This window comes from Gobius niger, assembly GCF_951799975.1.
Source record: "Gobius niger genome assembly, chromosome: 16".
NCBI classification, from domain to species: Eukaryota; Metazoa; Chordata; class Actinopteri; order Gobiiformes; family Gobiidae; genus Gobius; species Gobius niger.
The window spans coordinates 18550164-18577214 of NC_136867.1; the positions used below are offsets into that span (position 1 = coordinate 18550164).

The 27051-nt window shown below is 38.7% G+C and overlaps 1 protein-coding gene and 1 long non-coding RNA gene across 4 annotated transcripts; both read left to right on the top strand.

Moving 5' to 3' along the window:
- Positions 1-5012: 5012 nt before the first annotated feature.
- Positions 5013-20575, top strand: LOC306975541 (M1-specific T cell receptor beta chain). Of its 3 annotated transcripts, XM_079573114.1 has the most exons (4): positions 10473-10536; positions 10611-10901; positions 18836-18892; positions 20155-20541. In XM_079573114.1, the coding sequence occupies exons 1-4, from the start codon at positions 10497-10499 to the stop codon at positions 20514-20516; spliced, it is 750 nt and encodes a 249-aa protein (XP_079429240.1). In that variant the 5' UTR covers positions 10473-10496; the 3' UTR covers positions 20517-20541. The 3 variants fall into 3 exon arrangements, 1 of the variants encoding a protein (XP_079429240.1); XR_013793710.1 differs by lacking the exons at positions 10473-10536; positions 10611-10901; positions 18836-18892 and adding exons at positions 5013-5258; positions 17947-17993 and having other exon boundaries at positions 20155-20535; XR_013793711.1 differs by lacking the exons at positions 10473-10536; positions 10611-10901; positions 18836-18892 and adding an exon at positions 18417-18473 and having other exon boundaries at positions 20155-20575.
- A 123-nt stretch (positions 20576-20698) lies between these two features.
- LOC306975547 lies at positions 20699-21080 on the top strand. Its single transcript, XR_013793713.1, has 2 exons — positions 20699-20812; positions 20911-21080. It is a non-coding gene; the product is annotated as an uncharacterized lncRNA (long non-coding RNA).
- Positions 21081-27051: the final 5971 nt, after the last annotated feature.

The window sequence follows — 27051 nt, forward strand, 5'->3', positions numbered from 1 at the left end:
CCTCCCATCGCAGCTGCCATGGACCTGAAACCACTTCTTATTCATTGCTCATCATCTTTAGATGCAACAACAACAGTGGCCAATATGAAATGCCTGTATCTGCTATATCTAACAGGTGACTACAATTTCAGCTTGTTATTACAGTCATGATTGATTAGATTCAAGTTTATATATGGAATTCAATAATTGAGTAACTTTACAGGTATTTTTTTTTTTTTTTTTTTATGTTTAGCTCTCCATCAGTTCAGATAATGTTTTTGGTCATGCTCTGTCCTGTTTTAATCCTGCTTTGGTTCTTGAGTTTGTTCCATCTCCATTTAAAAGAAAACTCTGTAGTGAGGACTTGTAGTGAGCTTCTCCCACATGAACAAATCTCAGAACTGTTCCTTTGGCAGAGAATTTACATGATGTGAGGCTCTTTCAAACTGTCATTAATATGTGACAATGCTACTGTCTAGTTCTATATCTGAACATAGGCCGTCCCATTTGCCTAGATGCAAAAATACGACAACGTCAGAACACGCTTGACCACACCCAATTCCCACTCCCTCTTCCCTGATTGGACGATCTATTTGTGCACTTAGTATGACTCCACACAACTAAACCCATTCATCATAAAAACGGCAAGATGTTCATAACCTTTCTTGTAGCCACCAATTTCATTCTAGTTTCAGGTAACCAACACATTTTCCATTATTACTCAACTAGTTTGATGTCATTTTTCACCTTTCTGCTCCATTTGGCTTTGTCTCGTAGGTTCTCTGAATGACCAGGTCCGACAGACCCCAGCGCACATATACAACACAAAGGGAAACAGTGCCGAAATAATTTGCTCACACAGCATTGACAACTATGACCGAATTTTCTGGTACAAGCAGCTACATGATGGACAGCTGCAGTTTCTCGGCTACATCCTCAGCACTATGGGAAACCCAGAGTCCGGGGCCAAAGTTAAGATAACAGGGAATGCTTCTAAAGACAAGACAACTATTTTAACCATAGAGGAACCCAGCAGTGCGGTGTATTACTGCGCAGCTTCTCTCACAGTGACAAAAGGGCCCATGCCTCAATACACAAACCTCAATTATCAGTTTGATATGAGCCAGGTGCCAGAAGAGAAGTCGCAGGCTTCATGTGGTAGCTTTGTTTAATAGGAAGTGTTACTTGATTATCACTTTTAAGAAATATTTTGATAGTCTTTATAGTTTATGCTATAGGTGGCGCTGTAGCTTCAGAAACACACCAGGCTAATCTACACACCTTTTAAGGCAGGTGCTAAAGTGGTTACAAGCTGAAAAATAAAATATTTTGTCGCCGTGTTGCATCTAATTTACCATTACATGTTTTGCTTGTATTACAGTATTAGGGCCCCAAATTTCATATAAGACAATAAGACAAAGCTGTTGATCACCTTTTGCATGGGCCCTTAGTGTATACAGACAGTACATATACATATAAAAAAATACTGTCATGCTGTTACTCATAATGTATATAAAGTTTGAAACAATTAAAGTAAAGTTCAATATTACGAATGAAAAGGAGAAGAAACAAATGGAGTTCAGCATTCCTATCATAATCAGAGCAGGCCAGTGATTTAGTTTTGTCTTTGTTCATGTAAAACCTTGTTGGAAATCCTACATTTTGCCAACCCTAAACCAGTGGGTCATGTGACTATGAGATCACTTCCTCCTGTCAATTCTTCAGCTCAAATTGCTCTTTAGTCAAGCAGTCTTCCTTTGTAGCCATGCCCCAACAACACAGCCTAAAGTCCTTCACAAAAATGATCTTCTACTTCAGTTTATTTTGTCTCACAGGTAAGTACATGTTATATCTAATTAATTTCTTCATCTTTCTAATGATTTGTTTTACTGCAGGTGTGTCCTGGGCTGTCCATGTCCGTCAAACTCCTCCAGCTGTTTTTGTGAACCCTAGCGATACAGTCCATCTACTCTGCTCCCACAACAGAACAGAATACAGAGTGATCCTTTGGTACCGCCTAAGGCCCCAGGAAGGCACCGCTCTCGATCTCATCGGATACGGATACAACGACTTCAACAGCGAGAGTGTGGAAACGGCGTTCAGGAAACACTTTGAGCTGAAAGGAGATCTCAAGGGGATTGTTAAAAACGCCTCACTTATTATAACAAATGTTGAGCCACGGGAGCACACAGCGACGTACTACTGCGCAGCACGAGAGGCACAGCAAGAGAACAGGCCCACAGCCAAAGCACAAAACCTCCTCACTGCGGGAGGCCTTATCTGATACAGGCGGCTGCCAAACCAAAGGAAAAGTGTTGAATAAAGCAAAAAGCATCTGGGCAATGAATAAATGTTTTTACTCTTACCCACCGCCTTATCCGAGAGCATTTTCTTCTGTTTGTCACTAAAATCTAAAAGCTTCTCGACTGAAGAGCAACAGCCTCATTGAAAGAATTATTATTTTTACGTCACTTTGGCACAGTGTTGTTGTGTTTTTCGTTGCTTTTTTGCCCAATTTTTGTCATTGTTTGGTCACATTTTTGGAATTTTTTCTTACATTTTTTTGTAAAAAAAAAATCACGTTTTTTTGCCCAATTTTTGTACATTTTTTTGTCACTTTTTGACTTTTTTTTTTGTCATTTTTTGACGTTTTTTGTCATTTTTTGCCACATTTTTGTCTTTGTTTGCTATGTTATTTGTCACTTTTTGGACATTTCTTGCCACATTTAAAAAAAATAGACGCTTTTTGTCTTTTTGTCACTTTTTGTCACAACCTATAAGAACAAATCACAAAAAACAATGCATCTCAGGCTGAGCAACATTTATATTTCTGACAAAGATGAAGTTAATTTCCAATAGACCCATTTTGACACAATCAAGGAGTCCTGAAGTCATGAAGTCCTTTCGTTTTTTTCTTAATTTATTTTATTCATTTCATTCAAAAGTGATATTTAATATGTTTACAACAAAACTGCCAAGCCAACACAGTTTAAATAAAAAGGAGCAGAAGAGAAGATCAATCATATGGTCAATATTTACAATTACCATCAAGCGAGTTTATTTAGACTATTTCTCATTGTTTTTGATCAACTCACTAAAACTTCTGGCACCTAAAATAGTTTTTACAGATTTATTATTGTATTTTATGTACAGTATTATTTCCAATTATTCAAAATGCAAAACCATCAAATCATAACATCACATTATTCATGCCAAACTCTCATTTCATAGCATTGTAGCTTCTTGTTCAGAGCCTATTGAATGGCAAAGTTCTCCTATTGGCTGAGTTTCTAAAACAATGTCATGTCATCACTTCCTGTTCGTCATTCAAATAAAACCAAGAAACACTCTGCACTGACTCATTCAGCTCAACATGAAGCCGTCACTTTATTTCATTTTGATGTTTGTCATGTCCATCATCAAAGGTATGGCTTTTTTATACGCATTCTTGCCAAAAATACCAACTTTATTATATTTTTTCTCTCTCTAGGAGGTTTTCTCAAAGACAACAAGCAGGTTTTCCAATCCCCCCCTGATGTACTGATCAATCCACAAACTCCAGTAAAACTGACTTTGAAGCATGACATCCCCAACTACGACACGATCCTGTGGTACCAGCGCCTCAAAGGGGACACGTCGCTCATATTCCTGGGCTACATATACTACAAAAGTGTCACTGTTGAGGATAAATTCAAGGATCAGTTTAATGTAAGCGGTGATGGACAGAAAATGGCCAGTCTCCACATTCTGAAACCAACACTCAAAGACAGCGGGGAGTATTTTGGTGCCGCTCGAATACCACAGTATCAACATTAGTGAGTTTCTTCAGCAAAAACTGCAGACGACCACGAAACCACAACCGAAACAGGAGCTGCTCACCTTAAATGAACTGGTTTTGTCACATGCAGGAGTCGTGTCTGATATTCAAGCAACTATAACATTTTCTACAAACAAACAGAGAAAGGATATGATTTCAACATCTTTATGGACACAAAAAACCTCCATCCTCTGCAATGGTGGTTTAAATAAAGCAAAAAACAATAACTGTAACCAAACACAAACTGTAGTAGAACCAAATTGAGCACTGAACTGATCAGCACAAGTCCAGAGATACTTTCTGAACTTCATCAATCATGGCCAGTACTGCATGAGGGTGAATGGTGGGCACAAGGGAAGGATTTTAATTTGCAAAGCATCTTTGTATGAAGTATTTCAATAAATAAATATTTTTGATATAGATCCCTAATCCACTGAGCTGGTAGTAATCCAAAGCCATAAACTGCAACTAAATAATTCAAACCTCCCCTACATCCACAACAAAAACAAACCATAGACGTAAAATAAAAGAGCTATAAAGTGCATCACACTTTGTAAAATGTATTGTTTTAAAAGGTGCTATATAAATAAAGTTTAGTATGTTATATATAAACCATACCAACATCAGAGAAAGCTCAACATCAAGAACAATAGAAGGAACTTAGTTTATAATACTGCCATGCACGAGCACATTTGATTTGATTTCACATAAACATAAATTTGAGCTGATTAAACCATTAGGTGGCAGTATAACACTGATCATCACTGATGCAGGAGGAGGCGGAATAAAACCACTATAACAAACTGCACCTCCTCAAAGGCTTTTCACTCGACATGTCGTCTACCCGGCTCACCTGCGCTGCTTTCTGTCTGTATTTTTCATGTAAGGTTATTTCAGATACTTTACAGTGGAGGGTTTAGAGGCAGTTTAAGTTTTAGCCCTGGTTTCATTTCATCCATTTCAGATATCAGGTTTAACAGTTAAGTCCTGCTTTGGAAAAGTGCTGGCTTGGTTTAGTCCTGGTTTAGACATAGTTTATCTCTGTTCTGTCTTTACTTAACAATGCAACAGGAACATTTTCAGTTCCAAAGCAAAATATTTTATTGAGCACTTATCTATGCTTCTGTAATAACGAATGTGTTTTTCTGTCTTCAGGTCTGGCAGAGGCAGTTATATTTCAACAATCTCCCCCCATCATAGCAAAGCAAAATGCCGAAATCTTAATAGACTGCAAACATGACGACTCTACTCTTACGGTTATGCTTTGGTACCAGCACAGACTGGACAGACGCTCTATGACGCTGATTGGATACACTTTTGTTAACTCTGAAAACTACGAGGGTGAAATGAAGAAGCAGTTTAAGATGGACAGACCCACAACACTGACTGGCTCCCTCACAGTGCTCAGTGTAAACCTCTCACACTCGGCTGTGTATTTCTGCGCTGCTAGTATCACAGTGTTGTGGGGTAAAGCCACTCCCAGCTCAAAACCTCCACTCCACAGTCTCAGTGAAAGATGCTCAATCTCTGTCACACAGTGGAGTGGACTGGATTTCCAGGCATAAGCATCACAGGTGTATATCAAAGGCACAAGTTTACCAATATTTAGATGCACAAATGTATTTTCTCACAAAAGTCTCTTTTTACAATAAACTGAACAAGGATTTTTTTCCTGGTGTTTAAGATCTGCAGTTGCGTGTAGTTAATGTCGTCAAAACAAATTACAAGAGAATGGGGGAAAGCGAAGGAAAAGGAAATCTTTGACTGCACTTTTGCTCGGTGACATTGTTATTATTTTCAGTTTATATTTTGCCCAAAGTAACTCAAAGTAGTGTAACTCAGCATCATTTTTGAAACTGTAATGTGTAATACAAACATATTACATTTTTAGAGCTGTAATCACCAATATACAATATATTACAATGTCTAAGCAACTTGCCCCACACTGGTCGTAGCATATGGATTTTCCCAGTTCTGCAACTTCTATGGCAATAGTTGTTGACTTCAACAAAGGTACGTGTTAAAAGTTGACTTATAAAAGAATGTACGCTGAACTGACACTTACAAAATGATCTAGTGTGGCATTTTCTTTGAGATAACAAATGAATGAGGTAAAGTCACTGTAGGTACTGCACGTAGATACAGATGTTGTAGTTTACGTTTTGCACTACATTGCTGCAATTGTTGATTTTTTTTCTACAAAAACTAGGCTTTTGCCATAGTTAACATTTGTTTTAATATCACAGGTTATTTGCACAGATAGAATTAAGTGCAAATGATTACTGAAAAATAAAATTAAGTAATTATTACTTTTTGCAGTTTTATGTGTTTCATGCTTGACATCACTGTGTTTGGCCTGCGACCCACAGGCACTTTTTCATTTTGGCCCTCAGAGACCAAAAGTGTGGGCACTCCTGGTTTAAAGTGTTGGATAATCGTGACCATAATTTGAACTTTAAAAATAGTCTTAATATGGAGCTGTTTCCCAGAAAAGTATTTACTCATGTTTAAGAGGATTAAGTGACAGCGGCTCTAAATAATATTTACACCTCAGTACATCCATCTAAAAGTGTCAGTGGGTGGAGTCACAAAGGTTTGGGGATTTTGCATTTGAAGGACTGGTTCATTCTTGTTAGTACTTTGACCTGGTGAAGGATGTTGCTGTTTTTGATTGAACTGATTCTCCTTGTTGTTTCATGTAATGCAATGTTTATCTTTTGCATTATTCAAACATCAGAAAAATGCCTTTTTAACTTAGATTTGTTTTTTCATTTATTTCACAGATGCGAAAGTTGTAACATTTGACCCATCATCCCCCAGGATAGTGAACCCATTCACTAAAGTAGAGATGAACTGCCACCACGATGACGATAGTATGAATATAATGCTTTGGTACAAACAACCAGAGGACGGACAGCTGAGGTTAATCGTCTACAGCTACATCAACAGTGATCCTATCTTTGAGAAAGAATTTGTGACGGGGTTTACAATGAATAGGAAAAACCAACAGACGGGAGCTCTCACCATCTCCAGTGTGAAAACCAACGACTCCGCGACGTATTACTGCGCTGCCAGAGAACACAGTGATGTGGGACACGGCCACTCCCAGCTCAAAACCCATCACAGAGAATATGTCAAGCTGCAAGTGCAACATGCTGCCAACACTGAGTGCACTAGAGCCACCATCATCTTTCATCTCTCCAAATGATTTGAAATTTTTAAAAATATTACTAATCCATAAACACAACAACATTGGAGGTGCAACATTGTGCATGTGTTATACATGCATGGCCGTTTGTGTAAAGGAAAGTACTCCTACAACATGAGACTTGTTCTCTTTGCAAAGCAGTGTCTTAACCTTAGGGCTGAAACAACTGAACTGAAATAGAGCAAAAATGACATGAAAATGCATTTTTGATGAAAACCTACTTTGTTTTTGAAGTTAAGGAATATTGTGTTTTGTACATTGAAAAAATCATAAATATCTGTCTGTGTCTCAACCAATCAGAAGCAGATTTTCATAAACCATTTACAGCCAAGCGATTAATCAATAAATCATTAAAAATAATTGGTTTATTAATCGATTACCAAAATAATCGTTAGTTGCTGTCGGTTATAAATATGAGCTGATTAAACCATTAGGTGGCAGTATAACACTGATCATCACTGATGCAGGAGGAGGTGGAATAAAACCACTATAACAAACTGCACCTCCTCAAAGGCTTTTCACTCGACATGTCGTCTTCCTGGCTCACCTGCGCTGCTTTCTGTCTGTATTTTTCATGTGAGTTTATTTAAGATACTTTACAGCGAGGGTTTAGAGGCAGTTTAAGTTTTAGCCCTGGTGTCATTTTCAGATATCAGGTTAAACAGTTATGTCCTGCTTTGGAAAAGTGGAAAAGTGCTGGCTTGGTTTAGTCCTGGTTTAGACATAGTTTATCTCTGTTTTGTCTTTACAATACAACAGGAACATTTTTAGTTCCAAAGTAAAATATTTTATTGAGTTTCCCATGCACTTATCTATACTTTTGTAATAACTTGTATATTTTTCTGTCTTCAGGTCTGGCAGAGGCAGTTACATTTCAACAATCTCCCCCCATCATAGCAAACCAAAGTGCTGAAATCTTAATAAACTGCGAACATGACGACTCTGGTCTTACGGTTATGCTTTGGTACCAGCACAGACTGGACAGACGCTCTATGACTCTGATTGGATACACCTACGCTGGCTCTGAAAACTACGAGGGTGAAATGAAGAAGCAGTTTAAGATGGACAGTAAAAACACAAAGAATGGCAAGGCTGGCTCCCTCACAGTGCTCAGTGCAAACCTCTCACACTCAGCTGTGTATTTCTGCGCTGCAAGTATCACAGTGGTGTGGGTTAGAGCCACTCCCAGCTCAAAACCTCCACAGTCTCAGTGAAAGATGCTCAATCTCTGTCACACAGTGGAGTGGACTGGATTTCCGGTCCAGCTTCGTAACATCACAGAGCTGAGTGTTTTTAAATCACAGTTGAAGACACATTTTTTCAGGAAAGCCTTCGATACATAGCCACCGACTCGACTGCTGTTTTTATGTGTTTTTGTATTTTTTGTTGTCTACTATGATTCTTGTTTTTATCCTGGAAAGCGCTCTGGGCACCTTCTGGTTGTTGTTGGGCGCTATACAAATAAAATTTGATTGATTGATTGATTGATTTCCAAGTATAAGCATTACACGTTTATTTCAAAGGCACAAGTTTACAGATATTTAGATGCACAAATGTATTTTCCCACAAATATCTCCTTTCACAATAAACGGAACAAGAGGTTTTGTTTTCCACAGCTAGAAAAAAAAACTCTGGTATAGGGCCCTTTAACCTGTTAACCGAGCGCATTTTCTCCAGTTCAACTTTACCCAAATCTAAAAGCATACAGCCTATAGGTCAGTGTAACGCCTCATCTGAAAGCTAAGACCGACAAAATTCATCCACTGTGTTTGGATCTTTTTCCTTGTGTTGTTGCCGCTTTGTTGCTGCTTTTTTACGTCATATTTTTGTCACTTTTTCATAATTTTTTGCCAGGTTTCTGTCACTCTTTTGTTGTGTTTTCATCCTCGTATCCGTCGCTATTTTGAAGCTTTTTTGAAGAAGCTTTTATTTGGGTAATGTCACACTGGAGAAAATGTGCTTGGTTCTGGTGGGTGTTAAGAGGTTGACCTACATAAAAACTTAGATTTGTATGAACCAAACAGAATTGACTCTAATATTAAAAGAACAGTCTGATAAAGTGCACACCACCGGGTTGGCACCGCATCAAAGTGCAAGAAACCGTTTGAAAAGTGGTTTCTATATTTGAGCCACAACTGCAAAACATTGCAAAATGGAAACGTGTATCACAGGCAGAAAAGTTGAAATTTGAAGTAATGGTAATAATAATTTAACTTAAAAAAAAAAAAATCTTAATATCGATCTGTTACTCAGCCAGAGAAGTATTTACCCATTATTAAGAGGATTAAGTGAAAGCAGCTCTAAATAATATATACACCTCAGTACATTCACCTAAAAGTGTCAGTGGGTGGAGTCACAAAGGTTTGGGGATTTTGCATTTGAAGGACGGGTTCATTCTTGTAAGTACTTTGACCTGGTGAAGGATGTTGCTGTTTTTGATTGAACTGATTCTCCTCGTTGTTTCATGTAATGCAAAGTTTATCTTTTGCACAATTTTAACATCTGAATAATCTCTTTTTAACTTTGATTTGCTTTCTCACAGATGCAAAAGCCATAACCTTTGACCCATCGTCCCCCAGGATAGTGAACCCATCCACTAAAGTAGAGATTAACTGCCACCACGATGACAATAGTATGGATATAATGCTTTGGTACAAACAACCAGAGGACGGACAGCTGCAGTTAATCGTCTACAGCTACAACGTCAACCTTGATCCTAGCTTTGAGAAAGACTTCGCGACTGGGTTTGCAATGAGCAGGAAAAACCAACAGACGGGAGCTCTCACCATCTCCAGAGTGAAAACCAACGACTCCGCGACGTATTACTGCGCTGCCAGAGAACACAGTGATGTGGGACACGGCCACTCCCAGCTCAAAACCCATCACAGAGAATATGTCAAGCTGCAAGTGCAACATGCTGCCAACACTGAGTTCACGAGAACCACTAATCCATTAACACATCAACATTGGATGCGCAACACTGTGGACCAGATCATAAAAAAATCTAACTAGTTTCATGCAAGTAACTATTGCAAATTTTACATAAATGGCCTTTTGTGTACATGCAGTCGCAGATACTCCTATACTATAATTGTCTCTTTGCAAAGCAGTGTCTTAATCGACCAGATCTTTTAAGCACAAAAAAACTATTAATTCACTCCTTCTTGATCAAATCCACAAAACTTTAGCTCCCCTTGCATTACATGTACAGAACAATAACAAGAACAATGTAATAACTGTTTGTACATATAGTAATCTGCAACTAAAGTCAGTATGCCACCGTCTTAGTAAAAAGAAAACCTCAACCCTACTTGGTCAATCACACTATGACACTGGTAGATGTTAAATGTTTCCTCCTTTAAGCGAAAGATAATGCACGTGCTCATTCATTTGTCTAATGAGGAGCAGTAGGAGGGGCCGACTGTGCACTGTAGTTATTCACGGACTGCATTATTTCACATTCAAATAGGCCGTTGAAAAGACAAGTTCAAGATGTCTTTGGCTGTGATTGGATTCATTCTCGCCTTTTCATGTAAAGTTAATTTTTCAAACAATTATACCACAAATTGCATTGGCTTAATTGTTGATTATTCTTTGTGTTTGCAGATGCAAAAGCCATAACATTTGACCCATCGTCCCCCAGGATAGTGAGCCAAACCGCTAAAGTAGTGATGAACTGCAAACACGATGACAATGATATGTATGTGATGCTTTGGTACAAACAGCTACAGGATGGACAGCTGAAGTTAATCGTCTACAGCTACTTTGGTAATAAACCAGACTTTGAGAAAGATTTCGCGACGGGGTTTGAGATGAGCAGAGACGAACGACAGAAAGGAGCTCTCATCATCTCCAGTGTGAACACCTCCGACTCAGCGACGTACTACTGTGCTGCCAGTACACAGTGATGTGGTTTATTTCGCTCTGATACTAAAACCTACCTTTGGATTGCATTCAAAATTACACAAGCTGAAGTGTGTTCAGTTTTTGTTGTGTGAATGCTCTTTGTAGAGCTTCTCCCAGCTGGATGGTTTGGTACCTGGAAGGGACATCAGACAAACAAACAAAAAAAGGAGTGGGGTAAATTATTTTTTATTATTATTTGAATGAAGTTTTCTTGAGAGCTGAAGTGAATTTCTCGATGTGAGGATTATCTTATCTTATATAGATAAAGTGTATTATATTATTTATAATTATAAGCCATATCTAAATCAGAGAAAGCGCAATGTGAAGAACAACAGAAGGACCTACCATCCTATGTTCAAAGTGAGTTCATAATACGGCCATGCACGTGAACATTTGATTTCATTTTGTATAAATATAAATTTGAGCTGATTAAACCATTAGGGGGCAGTATAACACTGATCATCACTTATGCAGGAGGAGGTGGAATAAAACCACTATAACAAACTGCACCTCCTCAAAGGCTTTTCACTCGTCATGTCGTCTTCCTGGCTCACCTGCGCTGCTTTCTGTCTCTATTTTTCATGTGAGGTTATTAAGATACTTTACAGTGGAGGGTTTAGATGCAGTTTAAGTTTTAGCCCTGGTGTCCTTTTCAGATATAAGGTTTAACAGTTAAATCCTGCTTTGGAAAAATGCTGGCTTGGTTTAGTCCTGGTTTAGACATAGTTCATCTCTGTTTTGTCTTTACTTAACAATACAACAGGAACATTTCTAGTTCCAAAGCAAGAATGTTTTTAGAATTTGTTTATCTTATCTATACTTTTGTAATAACTTGTGTGTTTTTCTGTCTTCAGGTCTGGCAGAGGCAGCTACATTTCAACAATCTCCCCCCATCATAGCAAACCAAAGTGCTGAAATCTTAATAAACTGTGAACATGACGACTCTGGTCTTCCGGTTATGCTTTGGTACCAGCACAGACTGGACAGACGCTCTATGACGCTGATTGGATACTCCTACGTTGGCTCTGAAAACTACGAGGGTGAAATGAAGAAGCAGTTTAAGATGGGTAGAACCAACGCAAAGAATGGCCAGGCTGGTTCCCTCACAGTGCTCAGTGCAAACCTCTCACACTCGGCTGTGTATTTTTGTGCTGCTAGTCTCACAGTGTTGTGGGGTAAAGCCACTCCCAGCTCAAAACCTCCACAGTCTCAGTGAAAGATGCTCAATCTCTGTCACACAGTGGAGTGGACTGGATTTACAAGTATAAGCACCACATATTTCTTTATTTCAAATGCACAAGTTTTCTGTCTTCTGGGCGTTCAGCTCCAGGTTGTTGTGGCTGCACCAGGACGCCAGCCGGTCCACCTCTCTCCTTTAGACAGACTCATCACTGTCCGAGATGAGCCCCATGATAATGGACTGGTGACTGGAGGTGCAGTAGTTTGTGTACAGGGAGAAGAGCCAGGGGGGAAGTACACAGCCCTGAGGTGTTTGGAGTCCGAGTGTCTGAGACGATCTTCCCCAGCCGCACGTGCTGTTTCCGGTCCGTCAGGAAGTCAGTGATCCACCTGCAGAGGGAGTTGGGCACGCTGAGCTGGTAGAGCTTGTCTGGCAACAGTCCAGGGAGGATGGTGTTGAAGGCAGAGCTGAAGTCCACAAACAGGATCCTGGCGTAGGTTTTTGTTGCTCTTTTGTTGCGTTTTCATCCACGTTTCCATTGCTATTTTGATGCTTTTTTCAAGAAGCCTTTATTTGGGTAATGCCACACTAGAGAAAATGTGCTTGGTTCTGGTGGGAGTTAAGATGTTAAGCTAAAAAAGAAAAGTGACTCTAATAGTAAAAGAGCAGCCTGATAAAGTGCACACCACTGGGTTGGCACCCCGCCAAAGTGCAAGAAACCGTTTGAAAAGTGGTTTCTGGAACTGGAAACGCATATCACAGGAAGAAAAGTGAAATCTTGAAGCAATGGGTAAAAGTGTTATAATATTCAATTTTAACATATTCTTAATATACAGTATTTCTGTTACTCAGCCAGAAAACCATTTACTCATATTTAAGAGGATTAAGTGAAAGCAGCTCCAGATAATATTTACATCTCAGTACATCTACCTAAAAGTGTCAGTGGGTGGAGTCAGAAAGATTTGGGGATTTTGCATTTGAAGGACGGGTTCATTCTTGTAAGTACTTTGACCTGGTGAAGGATGTTGCTGCTTTCGATTGAACTGATTCTCCTCGTTGTTTCATGTAATGCAAAGTTTATCTTTTGTACAATTTTAACAGCAGAATAATCTCTTTTTAACTTTGATTTGCTTTCTCACAGATGCAAAAGCCATAACCTTTGACCCATCGTCCCCCAGGATAGTGAACCCATCCACTAAAGTAGAGATTAACTGCCACCACAATGACGATAACATGGAAGTAATGCTTTGGTACAAACAACCAGAGGACGGACAGCTGCAGTTAATCGTCTACAGCTACGGCAGTGATTCTAGCTTTGAGAAAGACTTTGGGACGGGGTTTACAATGAGTAGGAAAAACAGACAGACAGGAGCTCTCACCATCTCCAGTGCGAAAACCAACGACTCCGCGACGTATTACTGCGCTGCCAGAGAACACAGTGATGTGGGACAAGGCCACTCCCAGCTCAAAACCCATCACAGGAAGATTTCAAGCTGCAAGTGCACGTGCTGCCAACACTGAGTGCACTGGAGCCACCACCATCTTTCTTCCCTCCTACTGATTTGAAATAAATAAAAAAAATACAAATATAATAATAAATACATCAACATTGGGGGTGAAATATTATAGACCAGATCATAAAAAAAAAAATTGGTTTCAGTAACTATTGAGTAACAAGTAACTATTAAATTTGTAATTTACATAAATGTCCATTTGTGTAAAGACAAGCTGACGAATCTGTTAAAAAATAAACAATACCTAGAAAATAATGTAATCCTATGCTATGAGACTTGTACAGGGGGAATTTGCAAAATGAAGAATGAATGTTTGTAATCTGTCTTAATCGACCAGATCTTTTAAGCACTATGATAAATAATAAATATGTATTCAATAAAACTATTAATTCACTTCTCGATCAAATCCACATAACTTTAGCTCCCCTTGCATTACATGTACAGTACAATAACAAGAAAAATGTAATTGCTGCAAAAGATAAATGTGCTCATTCATTTGTCTAATGAGGAGCAGTGGGAGGGGCCGACTGAGGGTTTGGTCTCTGCATTTTCATGGCCTACTGACTGCATTATTTCACATTCAAATGGGCACGTTTAAGATGTCTTTGGCTGTGACTGGATTCATTCTCGCCTTTTCATGTAATGTAACAATTATACCACATATTGTATTGACATTGCACTGTATTGTATTGTTGATTACTCTTTGTGTTTGCAGATGCAGAAGCCATAACATTTGACCCATCGTCCCCCAGGATAGTGAGCCAAACCGCTAAAGTAGTGATGAACTGCAAACACGATGACAAGGGCATGAACGTGATGCTTTGGTACAAACAGCTACAGGACGGACAGCTGAAGTTAATCATCTACAACTACTTTGGCAGTACACCCGACTTTGAGAAAGATTTTGCGACAGGGTTTGAGATGAGCAGAGAAGAACGACAGAAAGGAGCTCTCACCATCTCCAGTGTGAAAAGCTCCGACTCAGCAACGTATTACTGTGCTGCCAGTACACAGTGATGTGGTTTATTTCGCTCTGATACTAAAACCTACATTTGGATTGCATTCAAAATTACACAAGCTGAAGTGTGTTCAGTTTTTGTTGTGCGAATGCTCTTTGCAGTGAGATTCTCACAGCTGGATGGTGGCATCAGACAAAAGCAAAACAAATATTATTAATATTATTATGGAATGAAGTGCAGTATATATATTAGATTTTTTTTTTTTTAACTGCGTATTATCTTGAGGGAATGAGATTCTATCTTGAGGGTACGCCATATCTTATATTAGATCAACCCCTTTCTGAATAATTAAAGGAATTGTGCCAACGGAAGGCCACCATTTAAAAAAAAAAAAAAAAAAAAAGCACATTTAGCTGCATGTTTTGATGACTTTTTCAATATTTATTTTGTCCAATTTGTCAAATATCCAAATGTTACTCCATTCTTGATTAATCTAATATTTCCACATGTTTCGATATGATAAATGCATTTAAGTAATTGAAAACCTAAGAAAAGAAAACCTTAATGTTGCATAAAATGTACAATATTGTGTCCAGACTTTCTGATTATGTGTGATTTGGGGCGGAAATTATGCTAGTCTTCATTTGATTTTAGAGTAATTTCTCATGTCTGTCCCTCCATGTCTCACCACATCACACAACCTGTCCCACTTTCACTCACTTCTCTGTTCAGTTTCACAAATATCCAGTAGGAGGCACTGTTTACACAGCCACAGCTCGAATAGGAGGAGAGGAGCATTCAGTATAAGGCAGCACAATCTTGGCTTCAGCGTTTTGTTCGCTGTTCAGTTCTGGCAACAACATTCAACAATGGCAACTTTTCCATTCATATTTATTTTGAGTTTAATCTTCATAAGTAAGTACATTTATAAAGTTCAGCATTAGCAATATTTCTACTTCATGACACATTTTTTGGTCTTTCAGATTCCTGTTCTGCTGTGAACATCCAACAAGCTGGAGATGTGCTGAGCCGCTCTGGATCTGCTGTAACTTTAAACTGCACTCACTCCCAGAATGAGCATCACTACATGTACTGGTTCAGGCAGAGGATTTCGGATACCAACATGGAGCTGGTGGCTTTCTCAGTCGGAAAAGGCACCTCGAACATTGAGAGCAACTTTGACAAATCCAAGTTCTCTTTATCTCGGCCGGCAGTCCTTGAATTTTATCTGAACATAAATAATGTGACCAAAGAGGATTCAGCTGTGTTTTTCTGCGCTACAAGTCGAGCACAGTGACACAGAGCCCACAAAAGCCTAACAATAACTGTGAAATAAATGAATGGGATCTGGAATTGGTTGTGTATTTCTGATATATATGAGCTAAATATAAACGTGAATACTGGGCATGTATAGAAAATTTATAACCATACGTCTTTTTATATTATGCTTTGATGTCAAATAACATTAAAAAAAAAAACGAACACCCACTTTCACCACAAGTTTCAGATAAGTGAGCAGGTGTCAGATTAGTGTCTATAACCCCAGGCGTTCACACGTAATAGACACAAATATCGCCCACTGTCACTTACCTTGGTTCAATATCAGATATAAGTGTATGTGTGCAACCTATGTAATAATATGGATTGGGTTGAGATAAGCTGATTAATGAGAAAGGATAACAATAATGAGTTAGGAGACACTGACCTCTGCTGGGGAGAAGCAGGATTACATTAAGTCTAAAGGCCTGTAACTATAATCATAATGACTTCTCCACAACTGCATTTTTTAAGTTTTAACAGCCACAGCTTACACATAATATTAGTTTACTTTGCTTGTTTTGAATAGTTGAACAATCAGTTTAACCTCTTAGCCCCCGCCTAAACCAAGAGCATTTTCTCCAGTTCGGCTTTACCCAAATCTCAAAGTTTCTTGACTGGAGACCAACAGTGTAATGCCTCATTTGAAAGCTAAGTGATTGTACCTTTTTTGTCACGTTGTCGCCACGTTTTCTGTCTCTGTTTTAGTCTCTTGTTGCATTTTCGTCACTTTTTTTTTTAGCTTTTTTTTGTCATTTTTTTGTTGTGTTTTGTTGCTTTTTTTATTGCTTTTTTGTCACTTTTTTGCTACATTTTTGGCGGATTTTTTGCTGCTTTTCCGGCACATTTCTTGTCACTTTTTTGCTGCGTCTTCATCACTTTTTTTGTCACCTTTTGTTGTGTTTTCATCCTCTTTTGATCGTTATTTGATGTTTTTTTTTTTTTTTTAGGCCTTTAGATTCAGGTAAAGCCAAACTGAAGAAAATGCACTCCGTCCAGGTGGGGGGGTTAGAGGTTAAGTCATTTTGATAAGGCTTCATATAGTGTAAGCAAATGTCTTTTCTCTGTGTATGTCCAAACTTAACTTTCTAGTTGCAGACCATAAAGACTCAAAAAACCTTTAAAGCCTCTTTGTCACAATCTCAACAGACGACATAGACAATTGCAAACCTTTCACACCAAGCACTAAATCATTTCTAAAGCACCACCTGAAGAAGCCCAAGTACCACAGATTGAAAACTACTGAAACATCTGACCCAACTCTTGACCCGAATCAGTGAATCAATATGAGGCATTATTTTACATAACATGACATCTTCTCTTTCCCAAAATGTCGATCACGCCTCTCATATCTGAGTGGATCTGATGTGTGGCAGATAACGTGTCACTTCCTGCTCCTTAAAAAGCCCCCCTCTATATGTCTTTAACTATTGTCAGTGTCTGCGCTTCACGTGTCTGTTTGATTGACACGCTGCGTTGAGGGGCGCTGCAGGTGCTGCTCCTCTCTCTCTTTTTTCTCTCGCTGAGCTTTTTGTATGAAGTCTTTTCATCGTGGGGACAGGGGGCACCGTGATACATTCCAATAGAGGCGCCGTACAAAAACCTCCGAGCCTCACACAGGGCTGCGCTGAATGAACCGGGACAGGAGCCAAAGGAGACAGGGCGGAGGCAGGCCTTAAAATCTGACATCTGCCTCTCCTCAATGGGACACACCTCTAACTCTGAAGACACTGGGCTTTATTAAAGATGATTGTTTTATCATCTAATTGGGTCAAAGCCTCTTCAGCATAAAAACTGTGGCAACAATTACTCAAAGCATCTGGATCTGGAACTTCAATCCACTGATGCTTAACTAGCATGGATTACTCTGGACTTGTTCTGACATTAGGCCATATTAAATCATTGGTAATGTCTAGGTTTTGGTGGAGGATGCCATTGAGACTGCAGCTTCTTTTCGAGAAGTCATAGTTTTGGATGAGCAGGAACCACAGCCTGCAATGAAGAGATTGAAGTGGATGCTTTAGAAAAGAGTCGGTTTTGAGCTGCACTGACAGCACTGTGACCAGCACTCAACCTGCTTACTTTGGACCCGGCACCAAACTCACTGTTCTAGGTAAATTTACACTACATAATTTGTTGCTATTCTGGTGCATTGCTTCAAAATGGTGAGGTTTGTTGCTCTGTAAATCCTCACTGTGACAACTTGAATGAAGCCTACTTTGGGCAAGGGACAAAGCTGACAGTTTTAGGTAAGTTTAACATTGTATTATAGACATTTAGAGCCAAAATGATACATCTTTAAGTAAATGTTTGAGTTTTTTGTTGTAAAAAGATGCCATTTGTTCAGAAAATGGTGAGTTTCATGCTTGGTATTCCTTCACTGTGACTCTGGCGCTGAAGCTTACTTTGGCCCGGGTACAAAGCTCACCGTTATAGGTAAGTGCTTCAGTAGTGGAGTTATATTTTTGGAAAGCATTGAGTGTAAAGTCTAGAGCGACAGAGGTGTTGGTCTGAGGACTTTTTGATATCACGCTTAAGCTCTGTGCCAACTATGAAGCATATTTCGGCCAAGGGACCAAACTTACCGTCTTAGGTGAGTAAGACGACTGTGTGTTGATAGCAGCTTTGTCCTAAATGCATCTAGTTTATGATTTGGTAAATGGTTAAAATAAAAAGCTTATCTGTATATTGCGAGCCAGTTAAGACACTGACGAGGCTCACTGTGACTTTGGCTCGAGTGAAGCATACTTTGGTGAAGGAACCAAGTTAACTGTTTTAGGTAAGATCATCTTTAAATAACAAGAAGATCATTTTTGTATTTTGTACTAAATACTAGTGCTCTGTATTGGTCAAAATGTCACATGCCTAATATGACAAGTTGACAAGTTATGCATAAGACAGAAAAAACTTGAAGCAGAGACAAAAAAAACAGGTCGTTTTTGAGCAGTTGTGCAGCTCTGTGCTCATACACTCCTGCGTACTTTGGAGCTGGGACTAAACTCACTGTTTTAGGTAAGAACTACACAAACTCCTGTTCAAACTGCAATATTGTGAATGACTACAAAAAATGAAGTGATGCTGTGATAGTTATTCACTGTCTGGGTAAAATAATCTCCAAATTCAAGTTTTAAAAGTTAATTTGAGTTGCAAAAGTATGAGCAGGAAAATGCAGTTGTGTTTTGTGAAGCCTGTGCAAAAGTGATAAATCTGGCTCATTGCCCAGTTTTTGGGGTAGCGCGTAGAGGAGACAGGTTCCTCTCATTCGGGTGTATTACTGTGAGCTTTCAGGCAGAGGCTTACTTTGGACCAGGGACTAAACTCACTGTCTTAGGTAAGAACAACCAAAACTACAAATAATAATAAAATATCTTTGAGTGTTTAGATTTCTAGAAATTGTTATATTCTTTGCTGCAATGAAAGTGTTTGGTAAATCTGCTGTTAATGTATTGGAAAAAGTAAAGGCTGATCTGACAAATGGTTTTGACAGTAGCAATGTATCAGTGTGAACTACGATCCTGCCTACTTTGGAGCGGGAACGAAACTGACGGTTTTAGGTAAGAATATACAAACTCCAACTGTGGATAAATGTACATGAACATATCTTTAATGGTCAGACTTTAAGACTAGTTTCTGTAAAATGGTTTGTAGATAAAACGTGGGAAGCAGAGATTCAAAATGTTCACCAAAACACCAAAATCTTATGGTTGAAGTTTTACTTGTTTTGTAAAACATACAATAAATACAGGCTACTTGGGGCTATATGTATGTTTTATGCTTTTGCGTCATTGTTGTTGAGTCTAGAACTTGCAAAACAAGCTCTGATGTGATAATGGAATTTCCAAAAATATTTTTCACAGCCATGTAGGCATCATGTATATTATGTGGAAGAAACACAGAGATTTTAGCTCTTAAATTAACTCCCAAACCACCGCTCTACTCACAAACCACAGGCTCACCTTAACTACAGTGTTTAAAACAAGGCAAATTCATGAAAAAAGTGAAAAATGCAGAAAAACTTTTGATGTGATCTTGATTTCACAAACTAAGTGCATGACAAAGTCAGCGTAACATTACCCATTATTATAATGTTTCCCCTTTTTATCGGTCGCCTGCAAATGAAATCTGAGCGCTCACATGTGTAATAACACAAGTGACAGAGTAATAGAAAATAGCACTTTGTTTTGTGAACATTTTGTCAAATTACCAGCAGCACCAGCTACAATTGTGGTCATGTTTGTTAAAAATCAAATCAAATCCTTCTTGTCTCTCTGCAGAACCAGGCGCCACAATCACTAAACCCGAAGTGCACATTTTTGAACCATCCGAGGAAGAGGGTCCCAAATTTAAGACGCTGGTGTGCGTGGCCAGAAAATTCTACCCCGACCATGTGACTGTGGCTTGGTACAACAATACGGTCGAGGTCAAGGAGCGAGTATCTAAGGACACCACCGCGCTAAAGACTGAAGACGGCACCTACACCATCAGCAGTCGACTTACGGTCCTCAAGGAACAGTGGTACACGCCGGGCAACACATTCACATGTAACGTCACGTTCTTCAATGGGACAGAATACTCATATCACCACAGGGAAATTCATAGCATTGAAGGTAAGTCCAAACATGTCAAAAGAAGATGAATACATTAAAGTTATGACACATTTGTAAACTGGTTCTAAAGTTCTCTCTGTTTTCTACAGGCAAGACAGGCATCTCGAAAAGTATGTATGACCTGGTTTAGTTCAGTTCAAGTTTTAGAATTATTACTATCAAGGACTAACATGAATTAAGATGTAAGGACATTTTCTGTGAATTGTTTGTAATCTTTCCAGAAAACCTCATGATCACCCGCACGGCCAAACTGTCCTACACTGTTCTCATCGTCAAAGGTCTGGTGTACGGAGTCTTTGTGGCTGCTCTGATCTGGAAACTCCAGGTTTGTCTTTGTCACACGAAGAATAAAGTTTTCAAAATAAAAAAAAGTTGTAAAAAAAAATGTACTGACACTAATACATGTTTTTTGTTTTGTTTCAGGGCTCAGGTGGAAAACCGGGCGTCTGAGTTAATCTGAGCTCGACGATTTGATATTTTACATTTAACTGTTCACATTTTTGCTTTGTGTTTGTGAAACTGTCCACTGCCTGTAAAAACTGCTGAACTCAAATGATTTAAAGCTTTTAAATAAATAGACTTTCAGTTTTGAACCCTAAAGTCTGTATGTCTCCAAACACGTTTCTTTACAAGGCAGAGTTCAACATTTCAGCTCGTTTTGACATCGTATGCAAAGTCACAGATCATGACAGGAAGTGAGCTTTTGTGGCGTCGGAAAGAAACCCGGTTGAAGCAGTTTGTTGGTGCAGAGGCGTTTTTGCAAAAGTGCAGGAGACAGGACGTGGTGAGAGCAGCTGCAAAAAGCAACACTCCACTTCAACCACCAGCTCAGCCTCCAACACCTGCTGCACCCACACAGCTATAACCAAGACCCCCAAACTGCAGCGGCGCCGAAAAAACAAACTACAGATACATGCAGTCATCAAGAAAATACATGCTTTGGCTTCTCAGGTTGGCTATTATTAGAAATTACTGAATAAAATGAACAATCCACACAGTTTGCTGTCTATTTCTCGGTTCCAGCGGGCAACCTAACTTTTTGGATATGTCTCCTTTTCTCCATATTATTAGAGATGAAAAATGAATGAACAAAAATGAAACCACAGATTGTAAGAATTAACTTCACGGTGACATTGCCTTTATATGTGAGTCGTCAGTGCACAAGAGCTCTCAATATAGTGCAGAGTTTGAAGCAACAAACTGTGATTACGTATAGGAGCTTGTAGCACAGACCAAATGATGTTTTTCAATTTTTGCAAATTTCACATTTATCTACAAATGTCTAGTAAGTTCAAGGGCAATGATGTTGATTTATGCTACCCTTTATAAATTGTACTTTGTGCCATACATTGTGCCATATTTAGTACATTATAATCTGCTCTGCAACAATCTGTAATAGCTTGTACCTATGCAGTACATACACAAAGGAATAATGTGTATTAGTACTTTGGAGATACATAATGTAATAAGACATAAGACCCAAACTCTAATAACCTTAAGCTCTTTACCTAAGGGGTATCACTTACACTACCTTGATACATTGTACCTAGATAAATGTAGTATAATGTAATCTGCTCTGTAACAATCTGTAATAACTTGTACCTATGTAGTATGTACACAATGGAATAACTTGCATTAGTACTTTGTAAGTACATAATGTAATAAGACAAAAGACCCTTAGGGTTAGGGCTTAAGGTAAGGGTTAGAGATAGACTTTAGTCTTATTACATTATGTACCTACAAACTACAAATACATATTACTCCATTGTGTATCCAACCCATAAGTACAACTTATTACTCATCGTGACAGAGCCCATTACATTGTACTAAATTTAGTTAGGTACAATGTATCAAGGATAGTGTAAAATAAAGTGCTACCTCCCAGGGTCTTATGTCCTATTACATTATGTACCTCCAAAGTACTATTGTGTATGTACTGCATAGGTACAAGTTATTACAGATTATTACAGAGTAGATTACAATGTACTAAATTTAGTTTGGTACAATGTATCAAGGTAGTGTGAAATAAAGAGTGACCTCTATTCCTATATTGTTGTATTGTTATTACAGAGTTTAGTTTAGTAAGTAAGTACTTCCATTATGTTTACACTTCCATGCATACTGCCATTCGTACTCTTTGTGAGTTCATAACATATGACTAATTCTGTGCAATATAAAGTGGACTACAGAAGTGCAATAGTGTTTTAATGGGAGGTCTTTTATAAAACTGGTGAAACAGACGAAGCAATGAAAGCTAATTTAATATATTACTTCAGGTGCACTTAGATGACAAATGTCACCACTGAAAAAAGCAAACTGTTCAAGCCAGTGTTGTCACTTCACAAAAAAATAATCTTGCAAGATCCAAGCCGTCAGTGATATGTGGAAAAAACATGCCAATGCACTTTGACAGTAGCAAACATTGTGTCAGGCAGTTCCACAAAACCTTGAATAGGTTGTTTTGTGATCTGAGGGTGTCACTAGATGGCGCTTCATACAGTCACTCGAGAACCCTGAGAGCCTCCTCTCAACAAACATTTCCACCAAGATCTCTGATAGATACAGGTTAAACTTCTTTTAGGAACAGACAATGGACTTTTCCAAACTTTGCAGTATTTTCTTACTTTTTAATCTCTGGAAAAGTAAATCAGACATCATGCAAGATTATTACTTGATACATAAAAATGTTGTTTAAAATACTGTTTTTTTTTTCCTTGCAGGTCAGATTGTGAGGACAGCTGTTGAATTCGTATCAGTTGGGGAAAGTAAAGGGATGAACTGCTACTACAAAGAGCTTCTCTGGCTTGCCTGGTTCAAACAGCGGCCAGGCGACAAAACAATTACACTAATAGCAGACTCTTCAGATCGTGATGGTTCTTTTGATTATCGATTTAATATGAAATACTCAGTATCAGATGACCGCCACAATAACTTGAAATTAAGAGTGCACAACATAACCAAAGAGGATGAGGCTGTGTACTGGTGCGCTAAGATCCACCACAGTGAGACAGAGACGCCGAGCAGGTGAACAAAAACAGAGAGCTGACGACAAACTGAGAAAATACAATCTGAATGGCTACAAATATCAACTTACAATAATGACAACAATGTTTTCTATATGGAAGTGAGTCTTTTTGTTTTCGCAATCATAATCCAAGAGAAAAATAAATCAAAATTTGACGTCAAAAAGGATAAGGTTCAATATATGCAGATTTTTGCTTCTTTCACAAACCCCCATCTCTCAGCCAATCACTATTTCGTACCCAGCCTCTATTGTTCATCCAATCAGAATCTTTCTTTGTTACCGCTGCAATAAAGACCTGTCTGGCAAACAATGTATAGTTTAATGTAGTTTGTCCTTTTAAGGAGATCTTACTATGGACATTATTAAACTGATACTTTTATTTACTTGTCTTATTCGGCTAAGATCATCAGTACGAATATAATAATACAATCATGCAAAGTCTAAAATGTGCTTTACTCTCCGCAGGTCAATCTGAGTTCTCTTACTTGAGTAGATATTTGGATGACTTTATGGATGATATTATTGAAAAGAAAAGTAAATCCTACGTGAATAACAGTTTGGCCACTCTTTCCATGTCAATGACGAGTGAATCGCAAACTCTGATCATATTCTTTCTTTTTTTTTTTTTTGTGTGGTTTCGTTTACAATCTGAGGTTGTACAAACAATACAGTCACCTTGAAACCCTGAGAACATGGTTACACAACAAATCTATTTTTTTCTAAAATTTTACACAAATTGCACAATAAAGACAAGCATTTTATACATGTTTTTAATTAATTGCTCTACAAATTCTACATTCATATCATGTTACCTTGATCACATAATGCTTTTTGGTATTTACCTTCATGGTTCTAGATTTATGGCTGTTTCATGTGATGCCCTCCAGGGTGCGCTCAGTCATTTATATACGGTACAGCAGCAGCAGGAGTAGAAAAGGTCATACCAGGTGACTCATGTTACAAGAGGACATTGTGGCGTTTCTGCTGCGTTTGAACAAACTCAAAACACAAATATGGCCAACCGGATTTCTCTATTGTTTATGATCGCTCTACTTTGGATGAAAGATAAAGGTAAAGTTAATTTTACAAAATAAAGGCCATTAAAGTATACATTATTTGATGAGCTGTTGTTATATCCACAGGTAAAGCAAATGCAGGAGTGACCCAGACTGAAATGGTTTGGACAAAGGAAGGAGAGGAGGCCAATATGTATTGCAACCATCCAAAAGGAGAAGGCTACTCTCATTTGTACTGGTACCAGCAGCCGCCAGGAGAAACTATGACACTGGTGGCTTTCCTGGTGCACCAATTATTAGATTACCATGTGGAGAAATACGTGGCAAAAAGACCTAATGGTAAAAACGGAACATTTAAAGTCAAATATGTTACAGTTCGTGATCAGGGCATGTACTTCTGCGCCATGAGTCGACACAGTGGTACAAATGAACATAAAACCTCACCAAAAACCTATAAAGATCTTGTACAGTAGGGGGAACTCATGAACCACTAGAGTGTGAAAGTAAAAGACACGCCCATCTGCAAAGACAGTGTATGGATGCTTCACTGCTTTGATGAAACAAACGTTTTGACGACATGGACTGTTTGACACGAGGTTTACAAAATCCATTCATTCTTATTCTCTTTAATGGTAAGAAGGAAATGATATTGCAGGATTTATTTCATCATTGAACATCTTGTTTCCAAATGAGAATAATTCAGGCATTCACAGAAAACAAAATAAAAAGAACAGAATCTAAACTTTTGACAGAAACATCCATCCATCCATCCATTTTCTTCCGCTTTATCCGGGGCCGGGTCGCGGGGGCAGCAGTCTCAGCAGAGATGCCCAAACTTCCCGATCCACACACACCTCCTCCAGGTGTGTGTGGATTAATTTTTTTTCCCAGGTGTGAGTTTTGCCAGAGTGACCCAGACAGACATTTTGTGGAAATCTGAAGGGGACGAGGCCACAATGCACTGCAGCCACACGTATGGAGCTTTGTACTATCAAATGTACTGGTACAGACAGAGACCTGGAGAAAACATGAAGCAAATACTTTTCACAACTTCCAGCATAAGCCCTGGTTTTGAGTCGGACTTTAAAACTAAGAGATTTAAAGCAACAAAGCCGAACTTTCAGAATGGGACTTTGACAGTAGAAGAGCTGCAGCCTGGAGACAGTGGAGTTTACTTTTGTGCTGTCAGTGAAACACAGTGAAAAAAAACATCATTTAAAACATGAACAAAAATTCAGCTAATACAGCAGCTCAAAGACACCTGCTACATTTGGCAAGTGCTCAATACACAGTGTGGCAGAGTGCAGTAGAAAGTACACATCGAGCAGTTGATAAACACACTAAAATAAAGTTAAAAAAACGAGCAAATGTTAAGTAACTCTGAAGTGCTTGATTTGCAAATCTGTAACTACTGGGACACTTTTGAACTGGTGTGATTGTGGGAACAGGTCAAAACCACGATCGTAACAATTTCCATTGAACAAATAATACAAAACCTCAACAATATTAATATTATTATCGAAGCTCTTGCACAAAATGAAAGAAAGAAACAGCCACCAACAAAGCAAACATAAATCACTAACTCCAGCTTTAACACATCAAGGACTTCATAAATGAGGCTGACCAAGTGTTTTCTTCTAGTTTTCTAGTTTAATGTTGAGAAATGAATGAGTAAAACCCTCAGCATCCTTATATCAAATGAATTCATATGTAATAAAATGTATTTCCTCTCCTCTGTTCATGTCCAAACCATCTCAATACGGCCTCTCCTGGTATGTACAACAGGGGGCGCTCTAACCTCACACTAGGAAGATCTTTTTAGGTGAAAAATTTGCCAGCTTCTTCACACTCATGTGTATCACTCAGGGCATGAACATGGTCAGACATATTATTAGCTTTCTAGTGATTTTAAATTGGCTACAGGGACAAGGTAGGGTCAGTTTCACTTAACATTACCCACACTTAATGATTTAACTTCTTGTTATTGTTGTTTTATGTTTCTCAGGTCAAGTTAACTGCAAAGATGTTACTCAAACTGAACCGATTTGGACAAAACAAGGAGAAGATGCCACATTGCACTGCAGTCACAGTAAAGGAGCGGGCTACCCCCAAATGTACTGGTATCGACAGTTGCCTGGAGAAACCATGAGACTCGTAGTCTTCACTTTATACGGCAAAGATGACCACGACTTTGGAGATTTCAGCAAGGAGAAGTACTCATCTCACCGGCCCGATGCTGAAAGCGGGACATTTACAGTCAAGAGCGTTGCAGCTGGTGATAAAGCCGTGTATTTCTGCGCCGTGAGTCAACACAGTGGATCAAAGTCATGCAAAACCTCAACAAAAACCTAATGAGATCTTGTACAGCAGGAGGAACTCATGAACCATAGAGTCTGAAAGTAAAGGACACGCCCATCTGCAAAGACAGTATATGGATGCTTCACTGCTTTGATGCAACAAAAGTCACAGACAACATGGACTGTATGAAACGAGATTTACGAATCTTATTTGTTTTAATTCTGT